This window comes from Lynx canadensis, chromosome B3, assembly GCF_007474595.2.
Source record: "Lynx canadensis isolate LIC74 chromosome B3, mLynCan4.pri.v2, whole genome shotgun sequence".
In the NCBI taxonomy this organism is placed as follows: Eukaryota; Metazoa; Chordata; class Mammalia; order Carnivora; family Felidae; genus Lynx; species Lynx canadensis.
Window position 1 is genome coordinate 82,788,914 of NC_044308.2, and position 13,218 is coordinate 82,802,131.

At 39.0% G+C, this 13,218-nt stretch overlaps 1 protein-coding gene across 1 annotated transcript in view; it reads left to right on the forward strand.

The window, feature by feature from the left end:
* Window positions 1–13,218, forward strand: part of NPAS3 (neuronal PAS domain protein 3) — a 751,527-nt gene that overhangs the window by 306,925 nt on the left and 431,384 nt on the right. Inside the window, exon 4 of the mRNA XM_032593522.1 lies at window positions 5,081–5,163. Coding sequence (XP_032449413.1) covers window positions 5,081–5,163 — 83 coding nt within the window. The remainder of the gene's footprint in view (window positions 1–5,080; window positions 5,164–13,218) is intronic.

Here is a 13,218-nt window from a genome sequence, read left to right on the forward strand (position 1 = left end):
CATGATGAATTGTGTGGAAACACCATATATTGTGCTGGGGACAACAGAGTTTCAGTGACACTGCTGCTGTATTTGTTAAGTTGGTATTGAGCTCTACTTTTTCCAGTGTCCCCTCTCCTTCCCAACCTGAAATTCCCTTGGTTTCTAAGCCATGCACAACCAGTGAAGGGTTTACGGTTGAAAGGATGCAAATTGTGATATGGGCAGTAGGCAAAGCTGTAAGGACCAGTTTCAGATTGAAGATTAGGTCCCATATTAAGTAAAGACGTAGAAATTGTTATTTTGATAGGGAAACACAGGCACACACACTCTTCTTGTAAACTTCGTAGGCTCCCGGGAAAACCCTTCCTGGTTTCCCTTAGCCTACAGTGAGGGGAGGCTAATTGAGATTCTTCAAGGGAAATCCCTTTTCTTTTCTTCGGTAGCCATGGAAAGACTCATTAAGCATTCTATACTTCATTCTTTCCCAGACCCTGACTTTGCTCAGCCCAAGTGCTAAAGCCCAGGGAGTGATGTCCGAGATTCCATTAAGCATGCCCTTTCGTCCTCCCTACCCCCATGCTTAGTGTGGGAACAGAGCCTTGCCCCTCGAAGGATGGGTTCAGAGGGCAGCCATAAAGTTTGCCTTTTTACTAGGTGGGTGATTCTGTTCTTGAAATACTACCTGCATTTATCCATTTTGCCATTCTGCTCCCCATGGAGGGGGGCTGGATGTGAAAATGCCTCTGCCGTGGTCTTCCCTACTTGCCAATGACCACTTCTTCCTAATAAAACCATCCTTTGGAAACCCTGACTCACAATGTCATCTTCCTCTTCACATATCTTTTTTCAAATGATCTCTTAAGAAACAAGCCCCCTTCTCTCTCCTGCCTGTGGTTTACCTTCCCATTGTGAACTGTGCTGGTGAGACAGCACCACCCTGGGTGCTGGGAGCTGGGGCAGCTCCACCCTTTCTGGAAATGGGGGTTGGGGAGAGTTAGGAAGGAAAAGGGCAGTGCAGGACACAAGGCAAGTAGGGCCCTAGACTTTTCCTCTTTCATTATGTGTGTCCACTGAGCTGTCCTGTTTCTGTTTTGTAATGGGTTCTTCTGTGGCAAGCTGACCTTTTGGCTGAATAGGTCAAACTCCCACTGAGCGCTAATCCTCAGCCTTCCTGGGGATTGTGTATCCCCGAAGGTGACAAGTGCTGGGTAGGAATATGACTGGGGGTGTGTGGTCTATTTCCCAAAAGAGGGATCATCTTTTACTGCACCGAATTAATTCTCAAAGACCACCTCACGAGCTAGGCAGAGTCTATACTGGAATATTTTTGCTGACATTGTTGAGGGACAGAACTAATTTTTCAGGTACATGTTTGAGATTGTGGTTTCCCTCTGTGTCTTCCATTTTTTAATGAGAAAAAAGTCAAATTCACAGTTCTTATGATTCATCGTATCTTTTTAGATTCCTGAAACAATCAGAATTTCTCTGGTTGATATTTAAAAATCCCTCGCTCTATATATTTCTTGCATTTAAAGTCTCTTAAAACTCTAGGTGCTTTATTTTTAACCCTGGCAAAACATGAGTGTTGCGGTGTTTGTTGATAATTAGGTGCTGGGCCTAGGTTTGTTTTGAATTGCTTACAATTTTCTTTTGGACTGTTCATAAGGTTTTATGACACCAGCTACCTTACAGTAGTTAGCGATTTTCAACAGCAAGTTGATACTCAGTAAATGCTGAATCAGATTTGAAGTTGAATTACTGTATTGCTGTTTTTTTTTTTTTCTTTCTTTCAACTGTTTGTATAAGCTGTTCAATTAACACAATTCTCACACTTCACTGTCAGTGAGTCAGGGCCACATTAGTCACAGATAAGGGTTCCATGTTCCATTTGTTTAGCAATGTGTTGTTTTGTGTTTTTGTTCAGTTAATTTAATTAGTGCTCTTTAAATTTCAAAAGGTAATGTCTTTTATCTGAGGAAACAAATAAGTGAAATATGTCTGTAAATGAGATGAAACAGTGACCCATTATTCATCAATAAGTGTACGTTGTGTCTAGACAACCACATGGTTTTAGAAACTGTTAACTTCCAAATATCAAAAATCTGAGAGAGCCTCATACATAAGCTGTGTATTACTTTGCTGAAAATGATGGACTCACAGAGGAAACACCTCTTTAGTTTTTCTTAGGCATTAATGATACTCTGTTAGCGGAATGAGATGAACATAGAGGAACAGAATAACTGCATCTGCATTGTTCCTGAGTTACCAGATTATTGTCTCCATTCTCCAAATGCGATAGGCTACAAAATACAAAACAAGAAGTGCATATTTAACATCTATTCGTTACCAGTAATGCTGGAGTCAGAGCTGGGCTTCAACCGGGGGCATAATGGGCTTCTGTTTAACATATTTATGTTGGTTGTAAAATTAGGAACTGTCATTACAGCCCCACATCACCTGCATAAGTGCAAAACATATAAATCAAGAGAAGTTCCAGTGCCATAAAAATGCCATGGGATAGAATAGCATGAAACCACTTACAAGATACTTGTGTGTGATGCTAGCATGTACTGGGACGCACCCTTTCGTTTCTAGAGGATCTGAGGAACAAAGAAGAATAACTATGCAGGTAGGGCTCATGGATGGAAGACCTGATGAAGACATGTGGGATCCCCAGACTGACTAATAATTTTTTTTAATAAAACTCCGTATTATTTATGCATTGGCAGCATTTACTGAGAGTAGAGCCTGAGCCCTACGTGAAGAAAAGGCAGGAAAAGAAAGGCCATCAATGGCCAGGCTTGAATAACCCCTGCAGCACTACACTAAAGTCAATGTTCCTATCATTCCAGGAGGCAGTTGGCCTGCCATTTGTTGTTACTGGAGCATGCCTCTTGGGCCTCCTAGTAAATAAACCTCTCCTTATATTTTCTGTGAAGCTTTAGGGTCCTCTGTAGGTTGGTGGCTGTTGCTCTCCTGGCCTTCTTCTGAATCCAGCTTTTTGGAGAACAGTCTATGTTCTCTCAAACCAGCCCATTTCTTCTGTGAAGTGCAGTGGTTTATTTTGAACTTGATAATTGGGAGTCCTGAGATGCCCATAAATTATGAACTGTTATTAATAAGGAGCTTTCTGGATCCTAATTACTGCCTCAAAAAGAGAGTGGACACTTTTGAAGTTTTTCAACCCTCCTGCCTCCCAGAAGCTCCCCGCAACAATCTTAAAAAAAAAAAAAAAAAAAAAAAAGGCTGCAGATTTTATTCATGTGGGATCATTCACACCAAGCTACCATAATGTGCAATTAACACTCTAGAAACTGAAAACAGTATTCAGCAAGACAGCTGCATTATCAAAAATGCCAAAGGAGTTTTGAAGGGAGTAATGTGCATGTTAGAATAGGAATTTAATCAGAAATGTGCACATACACACACAGTAGTAGTGTCTTAAATATATCTGAATATTAAATTTTTAAAAATCCCAAGTCTATACTTATAGCAAAGATTAATGTTAGGATAGAAAACTGAGTTTTCTATTTTAAAATTATTGTGTGTTTTGCTTCTGAAGCAAATGAGGAAGTTGGAATAGAGATTTCTAAGATCCCTTCCAGCTGGAATATTCTTTGATAATAATCACTCTTCAATTATATTTTATAAATTTTCCCATTGAAAAAAAATGCCCCTTTTATTTCCTCTTGCCAGTCATAATGATACTTAACACCCATGCTATTTTCAAAGTGCCTTTCAGACACTGCAGACACTAACTCACAATTGCGGGGGTAAACTGCCTACTTCTGCACAGCACAATAATCATAAGTACATTTATAATCCCTACTAAGCTATGGATCCAACTGACTGACTCAGTAACTGAAATGAAGCAGAATTATCCCAGCAGCATTTTGCTGGAATTTTCTTGTCAACTAGCTGAAAGTGTTCTTAGAAGTAAGAAGGTAGGGATTTGGGTTTTTGTTGTGTTTTTTTTTTTTCAATTCATAGTGTGTAGGTTTGAGGAAGGTAGAGGTTCATAATAACATTGTCAAGAAAAGCAAGAACACTTGAGAAATTGACTTGCTGGAAATAAGGGAAAGATCTAAATATATCCTTGACAAATTATGGTAAAGCAGAATTTTGTGTTTGAGAACTTATTTAAAAAAAGAAGGAGAAGGAGGAGAAGGAGAAAGAGAAAAGAAAAAATGCCCGGAACAGATTTGAAAGCAAATCATGACCTCATGCAAAAATATTAGTGAAGGAAAGACCCTTGATCCTGGATCTCAGAAATATCCTGCATTAAGCTCCCCTTTGTTGAGGATTGGTGGGGGCTCCTTGAGTGCAGGTGCCCACGGACAACACACAGTGGGCATTCAGGAAGGGAAGCACCGACGAGAAGTTAGTAGGGGAACCGGAGTGTTCAGATAAGAAAACGGTCACTGACCTGGTGAGGTACGCTGGAGGCAAGGGTCCGCCTGGGCTTCGTGTGGGTCCTGTAGGAATAGTTGCATGTGAGTGTTGGCTAAATATGAGATCCAGCCATCCTGAGACATTTAACGCTAGAGCAAACAGTCATTAATCGGAATCTCTTATCCGACATGTTGTGCTTATTAAATTGTAATAAAATTATTGCCCTAGAACGTGAAAAAATTTTCCTGTTTGCTTTTTCCTAGCCTAGACGATACGAAAAGTTTAGGTCTCTGGGGTGATGGCTCAGGGGGTGGGGGAGGCAGTACACGTATGCTTTAAAAATGACAATCCTTACGTTTGAAGAAAAATAGTTTACCCATTTGTTTTAAAGGAATGTTGTAAACGTTCAGGTTTTTGCTCCAGTGTAGGAAAAACAGTCCAAAATGAAAATTTAAAAGAACGAAAGTCTGAATGTAGTTGGTTAGTGTTTGCAGAAATTAATATTCTGAGTTGAAAATTTAGCCTAGTCTCTGCTTTTGCTCAGCAACGCAGAATCGAAATGAACACGAGGCTGTTTCTTTCAGATGTTTCGTGTAGTGACTAGATGAGTGATGTAATTAGAAATTAAAAGGTGCGATTCAGAGCTCCAACTTAACTTTTTTTCTTCTTTTTTCTTTCTTTTTCTTCTTCTTTGTTTTTTAATAAGTTATAGGTGCACAACGAAGGAGAAGCCCCAGTGCACTGGCCATTGAAGTATTTGAAGCACATTTGGGAAGTCACATTTTGCAGGTAACTAAAAGAGAAAGAAGCTTGCTTATATTTTACTGAGAAAAATCCATGTGTTTAGTCTTGATTTAAAATACATTTTTAGATATCAGCTGTGTATATGACTATTGTTTTATGTTGCAATTATGAAATTCTTATGAATTTATTTTTTTCTTTTTAGAAAGCCATCTCTTGAGAGAATATTAATGAGAAAGGGAGGGCAAGTATTATTTGTGCTGTAATAATTGAGATAAATTGCACTATTCAGTTGATGTGCAATGTATAGTAGCTGGCTGTTCCCAGAATGATTGTGTGTGTGCTGCATTTGTAAGTGGATATATGTGTGTGTCTTTGGAGCTATATATATTGTTTTTGGAAGAGCAAAATTTTGTTGTGACAGTAATGTGACATTTTTATGTGTTGCCAAATTTCAGTTGTTCTTTGCTTGAGTTTGTATTCATAAGCGCTTTCAATCCTCACGTTTGCCTCCCCAAATTATAAGCTTTCTCAGAATGAAATTTTAAGGTACATTTCTAAGTAAAAGGAGACAAATAATAATAACTGATTTGGCCAATGAATTCCATGACAAGTAAATGCGAGGGTTACGAGGACAGAACTACAGTTATTTAGTCCTGGATAAGATGCATCCCAAGCTCAGCATCTCGCTTACTCCAAAACAGTTTCCCCTTACGACGTTGCCGTGAGTTCAACACATCCAGGGATAATTGTTTCACAGTGTTTCTGCTACCAGGATAAATGTTGACATGGCCAAAGATTGTTTTTTTTAAACTATGTAAGATACGTTTCTTATATAGGATTAGGAAAGCAGACATGTTTGGGTTATGCAGGCAGCTTATTTGAAAAAACTAGTTATGCTTTTCATTGGATCTAGCATATTGTTTCTGAGAGTATGTACCCAGGAAAACTGTGAGCATCAGATTCTCCCTGGTCAAATCTCAGTGGTTCTGTGAGCTGGCTCATTGGCTGGCAACTTCAGAATCAACTGAGATACTTGTTTGAAGGACACATTCTTACTAAAGCAGAATCTTCAGGGTGAGGCCCAGAAGTTTATGATTTTTAACAGACTTTTGAGATAATTTTGATGTTTCCTTAGGTCTGAGATGTCACAATTTACATTTGCACATTGAAGCCCTGAAAATCCTTACTTGGCTTATTTTTGTTTATTCTGACATTTCTCTGCTAATGTCTGTTAAGTTCCTATATAGCTGATGTTTATTGAAGTACACTTTGGGATTTGTTATTCTATCATGCACACATTTGCAGTTCCTTTGTGGTAGATTGGTTTCAGGGATACAGAGGGGATATTTCTTCCTATGTCTTTAAATTTTTATTTCCTTTTTTCCTGTACATACTTTGTTCAGAATCTCCTTTGTAAGTTTTGTATGAGCCATGCTGTATACGTTGTTAGATTCTGATGTGATTCAGGATGACTTCAGTTTATATTCTGAAGCAATCAGTGCATAAGACTTAGTCACTGAAACAAATGGTCTAAACAGTAGCCCCAGATCATTATCCTCTAAATTCATTCTGAAATTTGAGTCCAAAATCTTTAAGGAAGGGTGACTTGGGAGCTGCAAGAATTTAATATAAAATGCAAAACTTAGGAGTTTAATGTAAGCTTAATGTAAATAGGATATATAATGGTTGTCCCAAATGTCAGTTCAACAGTTGGCATCATTGAGAGAATAAGGGTTCTAGAATGAGGCTGCTAAGTTCTTTTGCTCTTAGGATTGGTCACACCCAACTTAGACAACATGCTTTAAGAAAAATATAGACAACTGAGTGTCATTTGGAATAGAATAACAAGACTGGTGCATGAACTAGAAACTCATGTTACATGAGGAGTGCACAGAGAGTTTAGTGCAATTTAGTTTGGAAAAGACATGATTTAAAAGGGATATTAATGTCCTCTCTATTTGAAGATGTCATGTGAAAAAAGTATTAGCTATTCCGTGTGGCTTCAGAGTGCGGAAGAGAGAAATGGATGAAAAAAAAATCACCTTTATTCAAGAAAACTAAATAGGGCTGTCCACATTTGGAATATGTTCAAAGTCTTTGGCTCCAAGGGGAAGCATAAGTATCCTGGTAGGGAAGCTTTCAAGAAATTCAGGCCCGCAAGCATGGTTGCAGTAGATAATTTTGAAATTGTCATAGAAACTAGAATTTCATATCATTTGATTCTAACACCAGTACTTAAGGAGTGGGAAAAGCTGTATGTATTCTTCTAAATGAAATATTAGAATTGTGGGTGAGAAGGGCTTGGAAAGTCATAGTAGCAAGAAAAGCCTCCTCTAAGCTGTCTTAGTTTTCTTCCCTCCTTGCAGGAGACTGTTGAGCCCCTAGACCTTTGTCAGAACCACATTGAACAATATCCCACTGGGTCTGCAAGCATAAGATGGTTTCCATATTTTCCTTCAGGAGGGTTCCTGGTGAAGTCTGGTTGATTCACCAGGAGGGCTCCTGGTGAAGTCTGGAGACTTCCTGGTGAAGTACTTCATGAGAACAGGGATGAATTCTTTCTTTGCTCTTTCCTCCCCTTCCTTCCCTAGCAAACATCTCTTAAAAACCTATGTGGTCGGGGCGCCTGGGTGGCTCAGTCGGTTAGGCGTCCGACTTCAGCTCAGGTCACGATCTCGCGGTCCGTGAGTTCGAGCCCCGCGTCGGGCTCTGGGCTGATGGCTCGGAGCCTAGAGCCTGCTTCCAATTCTGTGTCTCCCTCTTTCTCTGCCCCTCCCCTGTTCATGCTCTGTCTCTCTGTCTCAAAAATAAATAAACATTAAAAAAAATTAAAAAAAAACTTGTGTGGTCAAAAAAGTAGGCATGGGAACCGTGGCATTTGGAAGGTGACATAGAAGTCAGTTCAGAATGCCAGAATGGGGCTCAGAAAATGACTATGATTTCTCTGCACCAAGGGCCCAGGCTTCCCTGCTGCCTGTGTCCCCAGTGACGTTTCATGGGATGGTGGGCTAAGGACTCCTTTGTGTAGAGAGTTGGGGGTGAGGGATGAACATAGACTCGTTAATTTTTGCTTCACCCATCCTGCGGACTGCAATGTGTGTTTTTGCTACGTATATCCTATTAGCCATTTTTCTCTAAGGAAAATATAAAAATGTTGTGTCCTCTACAGTTTGACTTCTTTCCTGCTGAGATGGGGGAACATTTAACTTAATGGTGTTTTATCAATATAAAATTAACTGCTGCAGTGTTATTTTCCACTTTAATGGTCTACTACTGGTGGGTGGAGGCAAGGCCATTGCCTAGGCTGTGCCCTGTGCGATTCGGGGGTGGCCATTCACATCATTCCCGTGAAAGCTTCCAAAATGACTCTGACCAGTACTACGGCCCCAGTGAACCTGTAGCTGTTTCAGGCATGATTTTTAAGGCAGAGGGATCTTCTGCAGGAGAGTTGAGGGTTCAGGTGATGCCAGCCTTGCACATGTAGGACTGTGGAGTGTATGTATTGGGCCTGAGTCAAGTCATTTTAGTTCGCTTTGTTCTTCTTTGACTTGTATTAATCAGATGAGGAGCAGAAGGGCAAGGGGTCAAGATTAGGAATTGTGCTTTTTGCACAAGCGAAGAAAAAAAAATTCAAGAACTTCAGGTCGTTATGTGGGATCTTTCCTGAATATAGTATATGTGACTAAGCACCCATTTGGTTCCTGCTTTAGAAGCTCTCTTAGGGCGTTGTTATTCCCACTTCATGATTTCCTTAATACCAAGAAATAGGAGTGATATTTACTTTTACTTTCCCAATTTAGAGATCAGATAGAATATTCATATGTTCTTATCAGAGTTAATGAAACACAAAATAGTCACAAATATCATCTCCGTACCCCATAAAATTAACTAGTAGAATGACTTTCCCTTAGGTGCAGATTTATGAATGGAGTACTTTAATTATTTGCATGCCCTTAGCAGACGGTTTTAAGTTTTTTTTTTTTTTCTTTCTGTAAATAATGCTTACATAATTGTTAGTTAAAATTGCAGTATTGTTTTTGCATATTCCGTAGTCATGCTGCTTTACTCACCTCACAGGTGTTAAAACAAAACAATCACATCAAACCTTGTACATGGAAGATTTTAAGGTTCACGTTTGTATTCACTATTAGCACATTATGGTGAACCACAGAGAGAGACATATATGTTATATTACATTGGGCAATACAGATCACTGCTAGCAGCTATTACATACTATAAGTATATATAAGTGAGTGAAAAGTGGTTTTTAGCCCTAACTAGTTGTAGATATTACAATATAATTTTGTGAGCTAGATGAATACAATCCTAATAAGTACCCACATGTTTTATTATTGAAGCTGTCTTGGGAGAATAAAAAGAATATTCTTTAAGAAATGCCCTAAGGAGGGGCGCCTGGGTGGCGCAGTCGGTTGAGCGTCCGACTTCAGCCAGGTCGCGATCTCGCGGTCTGTGAGTTCGAGCCCCGCGTCAGGCTCTGGGCTGATGGCTCAGAGCCTGGAGCCTGTTTCCGATTCTGTGTCTTCCTCTCTCTCTGCCCCTCCCCCGTTCATGCTCTGTCTCTCTCTGTCCCAAAAATAAATAAACGTTGAAAAAAAAAAATTAAAAAAAAAAGAAATGCCCTAAGGAGAGATAATGGTGGAAGCATGATATCTATGTGTCACTTTGCGCTTGGCCGTGTTCCATGAACCCTCCCATATCTGTGTCATTGACCCTGCAATATTTCTGGACATGAAGAAATTTTGCATTGCTCTTAAAACATTCAAGCCCCAAGCTACCAGAGGATCCTGTGGACAGGTCTCCTGAGAGAGACCAAGGGAGAACCATCAAAAACATTGTAGGATTATAACACCTGAGTTTCTCTGACTGCTGGTGGATCAGAAAAGGCTGGGAAGAATGGTTGCATGACTGCCTGTCTTCCCCAGAAAAACTAGGGGAGTGTTTTTGGAAGGCTCATTTATTGGTAGAACAACCTTCTTGTAGAAGAAGGCCATAAATCTGGCCATTACCTTAGCAGAGCAGTTGAATTAAGGTATGTATTTACCTAAAATGGTGGGAAGGAAGGGAACTCAAATGTAGCTATTTTTCTCTTTGATAGGCAAAGCAGTCATAGATTTATGTGGGTGAGATGGATGGCACCAGATACCTCAATAAAATGTCAGATTTTAATCATGATGGTTTTCTTTCTCTGAACATCTCATCCATAGTATACAGAGTAGAGTCATATCTCAAGTAAAAGAGGAGGCTAGGTTTTTTAAAAAGCTGTTTGGGATCAAATTTGGGGGAAAAAATCAAATCAAGATTTACATTGAAATGTCCATGTTTCCATTATTCATCACATTGTGAAGACTGGTTAGGGACGTATCCTGGAGTCCTGTCTAGTTTGTCTGTATACTATTTTGGTCCTGCAGCATTATTATTAGAAGAAAACATCTAAGTTGCCTGCCAGAAATATTTAAAAATTTGTAGCTGGTGTAGTAAGGAAAACAAAATAAACAGTATCTTGTGACATTTTATATCTTTGTTATTATCCAAGTATTCTAGGCACAGTCCTGCTCCCATCTCTAGGCCTGGTTCAGTTGTAGAAGACTAAGAAAACGATTCTTTAGAGATGAGCTGTATAGGCAGAGGAAGCTGTCTAGAACAACGTCGAGGTTGGAAGTAGAGAATGCCAAATGTATTGGTATCAAGCATCTCCTTGAATCTCATTGGGCAAGAGACTATGAAAAGGTTGAGTAGTACGATTCGAACATCTGGACAAAGCGAAGTGAATAATTCCTAAAACAGCTCCAAAGCTGACGCCTGCAAAGATCCAAATTATTTTATTTAAGCTTCCGCCTAGCCAAGCCAACATTCATTTTACATTTGATGGCATTGTTTTTAAAACATCTATGAAAGAGAATGATAATGTTCAAGTCTGTTTTCCATTTTATTGATGAATTGGAATTTCACCCTTATTTATTATTTTCTTGAAACTTACAAAAGAAATGATTATCTCTAAGAAGTTGCATATTCTTACTCCTGGTGGTCCTTGTTGGCAAAGTGACATCCTGCTGGATATCAGTGCTAAAATAAAATACAAGAACTTCGAATAATAGAGGTATTCTTTAGCCGTGATAGAAGAAGGAGAGAAAGGTGAGAGACCCTTTGGTCTCCCTGTGATCCAGAATGGTAAGAAAATGTAAAACTAAATATAGAAAAAGAGAAAGTTAGTGAATATATTTGCATATGCAAATTAGCTTAATTGATACTGCTTGCCTCTACAGGGATTTTTCATTACAAACTGGAGTGCTACATTGTTCAGCTCATATTGAGTAATTTAGTAACTAATGAGACCAGTTTGCACTAATTTGCATATGATAAATGAGCTTAATTGCAGTAAATAACTTGGAGGCATAATTACTTAATTTTCCTGTGTTGCACGGCTTTTAAGTTCACTTGTATGAACAACTCAAGATAATTTTGCATATTTAAATTAGTTGCTTTTAAATTTTCTTGAACAAAAAAAAAAAAGGAACACACCTTATCAATTGAGCTGTAAAACAATTGCAAGTAAGGTTTACAGTGTTTTTATTTAAAAAGAAAAGAAAGAGAAGTAGAAATTTCTTAACTCTATTGTTCACCTGTCTCCCTTCCTTACCTCATATAAGGTATCAGCATTGATAGGAAAATGTTTTTAATGTTGGAAGCTAATTCACAGCTTCTATTAGAAACTGACCTGAGTTTAAACTGAAAAACGTAGATGAGTGACTCATAACTTTTGAAAGAGGGTTTATAAAAGAGATGTGTATGTCCTTTATCTAATTTGACAAATGAATGTTAGAGGAGTCATGTGGGTCTCCTACCGGCAATGTACACGTCCTTGAAGATGCCGGGCCATGATGAAGCAGGCATTGCTCTGCATTTCACATGTATTTTCTGTCTAGATTAATGTTTTATACTTAGGAAATTGGTTTCAGTGGAGAATCTCAGTGTGGTTTGCCAAGGATTAGCTCACTGGTCTTCACATTAACCAAAGAATGTATATTTTATCAAAATCCCCATTCACAAAATTGAAAAACGAAAGCATGTGGAAGTTGATGGCCAAACCATTATTTCACAGTACTGTATTGCCTGAGCATTGCATTTTAAGGGAAAAAGTATGATTTACTCTTCAAAATTAACAAGTTATATAAAATCATATTCATGATTGAGTGTAAGAAAATATTTTATGCTTGTGAAAGTTTAAAACCTGTCCTTAGGGGCGCCTGGGTGGCGCAGTCGGTTAAGCGTCCGACTTCAGCCAGGTCACGATCTCGCGGTCCGTGAGTTCGAGCCCCACGTCGGGCTCTGGGCTGATGGCTCAGAGCCTGGAGCCTGTTTCCGATTCTGTGTCTCCCTCTCTCTCTGCCCCTCCCCCGTTCATGCTCTGTCTCTCTCTGTCCCAAAAATAAATAAACGTTGAAAAAAAAAATTTAAAAAAAAAAAAATAAATAAAACCTGTCCTTAAAAAAAAATCCTTGCTGCCTTAACTCATGTCTGTGTGTGTGTGTGTGTGTGTGTCTGTGTGTGTGTGCACGCGTGTGTGGTATGTATTACACCACACACACATGTGTATACACATATGAAACATACATATGAAACATTAAGGCTCTTGATTTGCCATACTTTGGAAAACTAAGTCATGAAACTTTGTTCTAAAAAGGTCAAATCCCGGGGCGCCTGGGTGGCTCAGTCGGTTAAGCGTCTAACTTCGGCTCAGGTCATGATCTCATGGTCCGTGAGTTCGAGCCCTGAGTCGAACTCTGACGGCTCAGAGCCTGGAGCCTGCTTCGGATTCTGTGTCTCCCTCTCTCTGACCCTCCCCTGTTCATGCTCTGTCTCTCCCTGTCTCAAAAATAAATAAAAACATTAAAAAAATTTTTTTAAATAAAATAAATAAAAAGGTCAAATCCCATTAAACATAGTATAAGTTTCCCATATCCTTCAGAGGTGGGCCAGAACAAGTGGTAATAGTAGAATATTCTAAGTGTAAAATTTCAATCTTTCCTATAATAAATACTCAAGAAATAACTGTTGAGTAAATGAAAGAAAAAAAAAAAG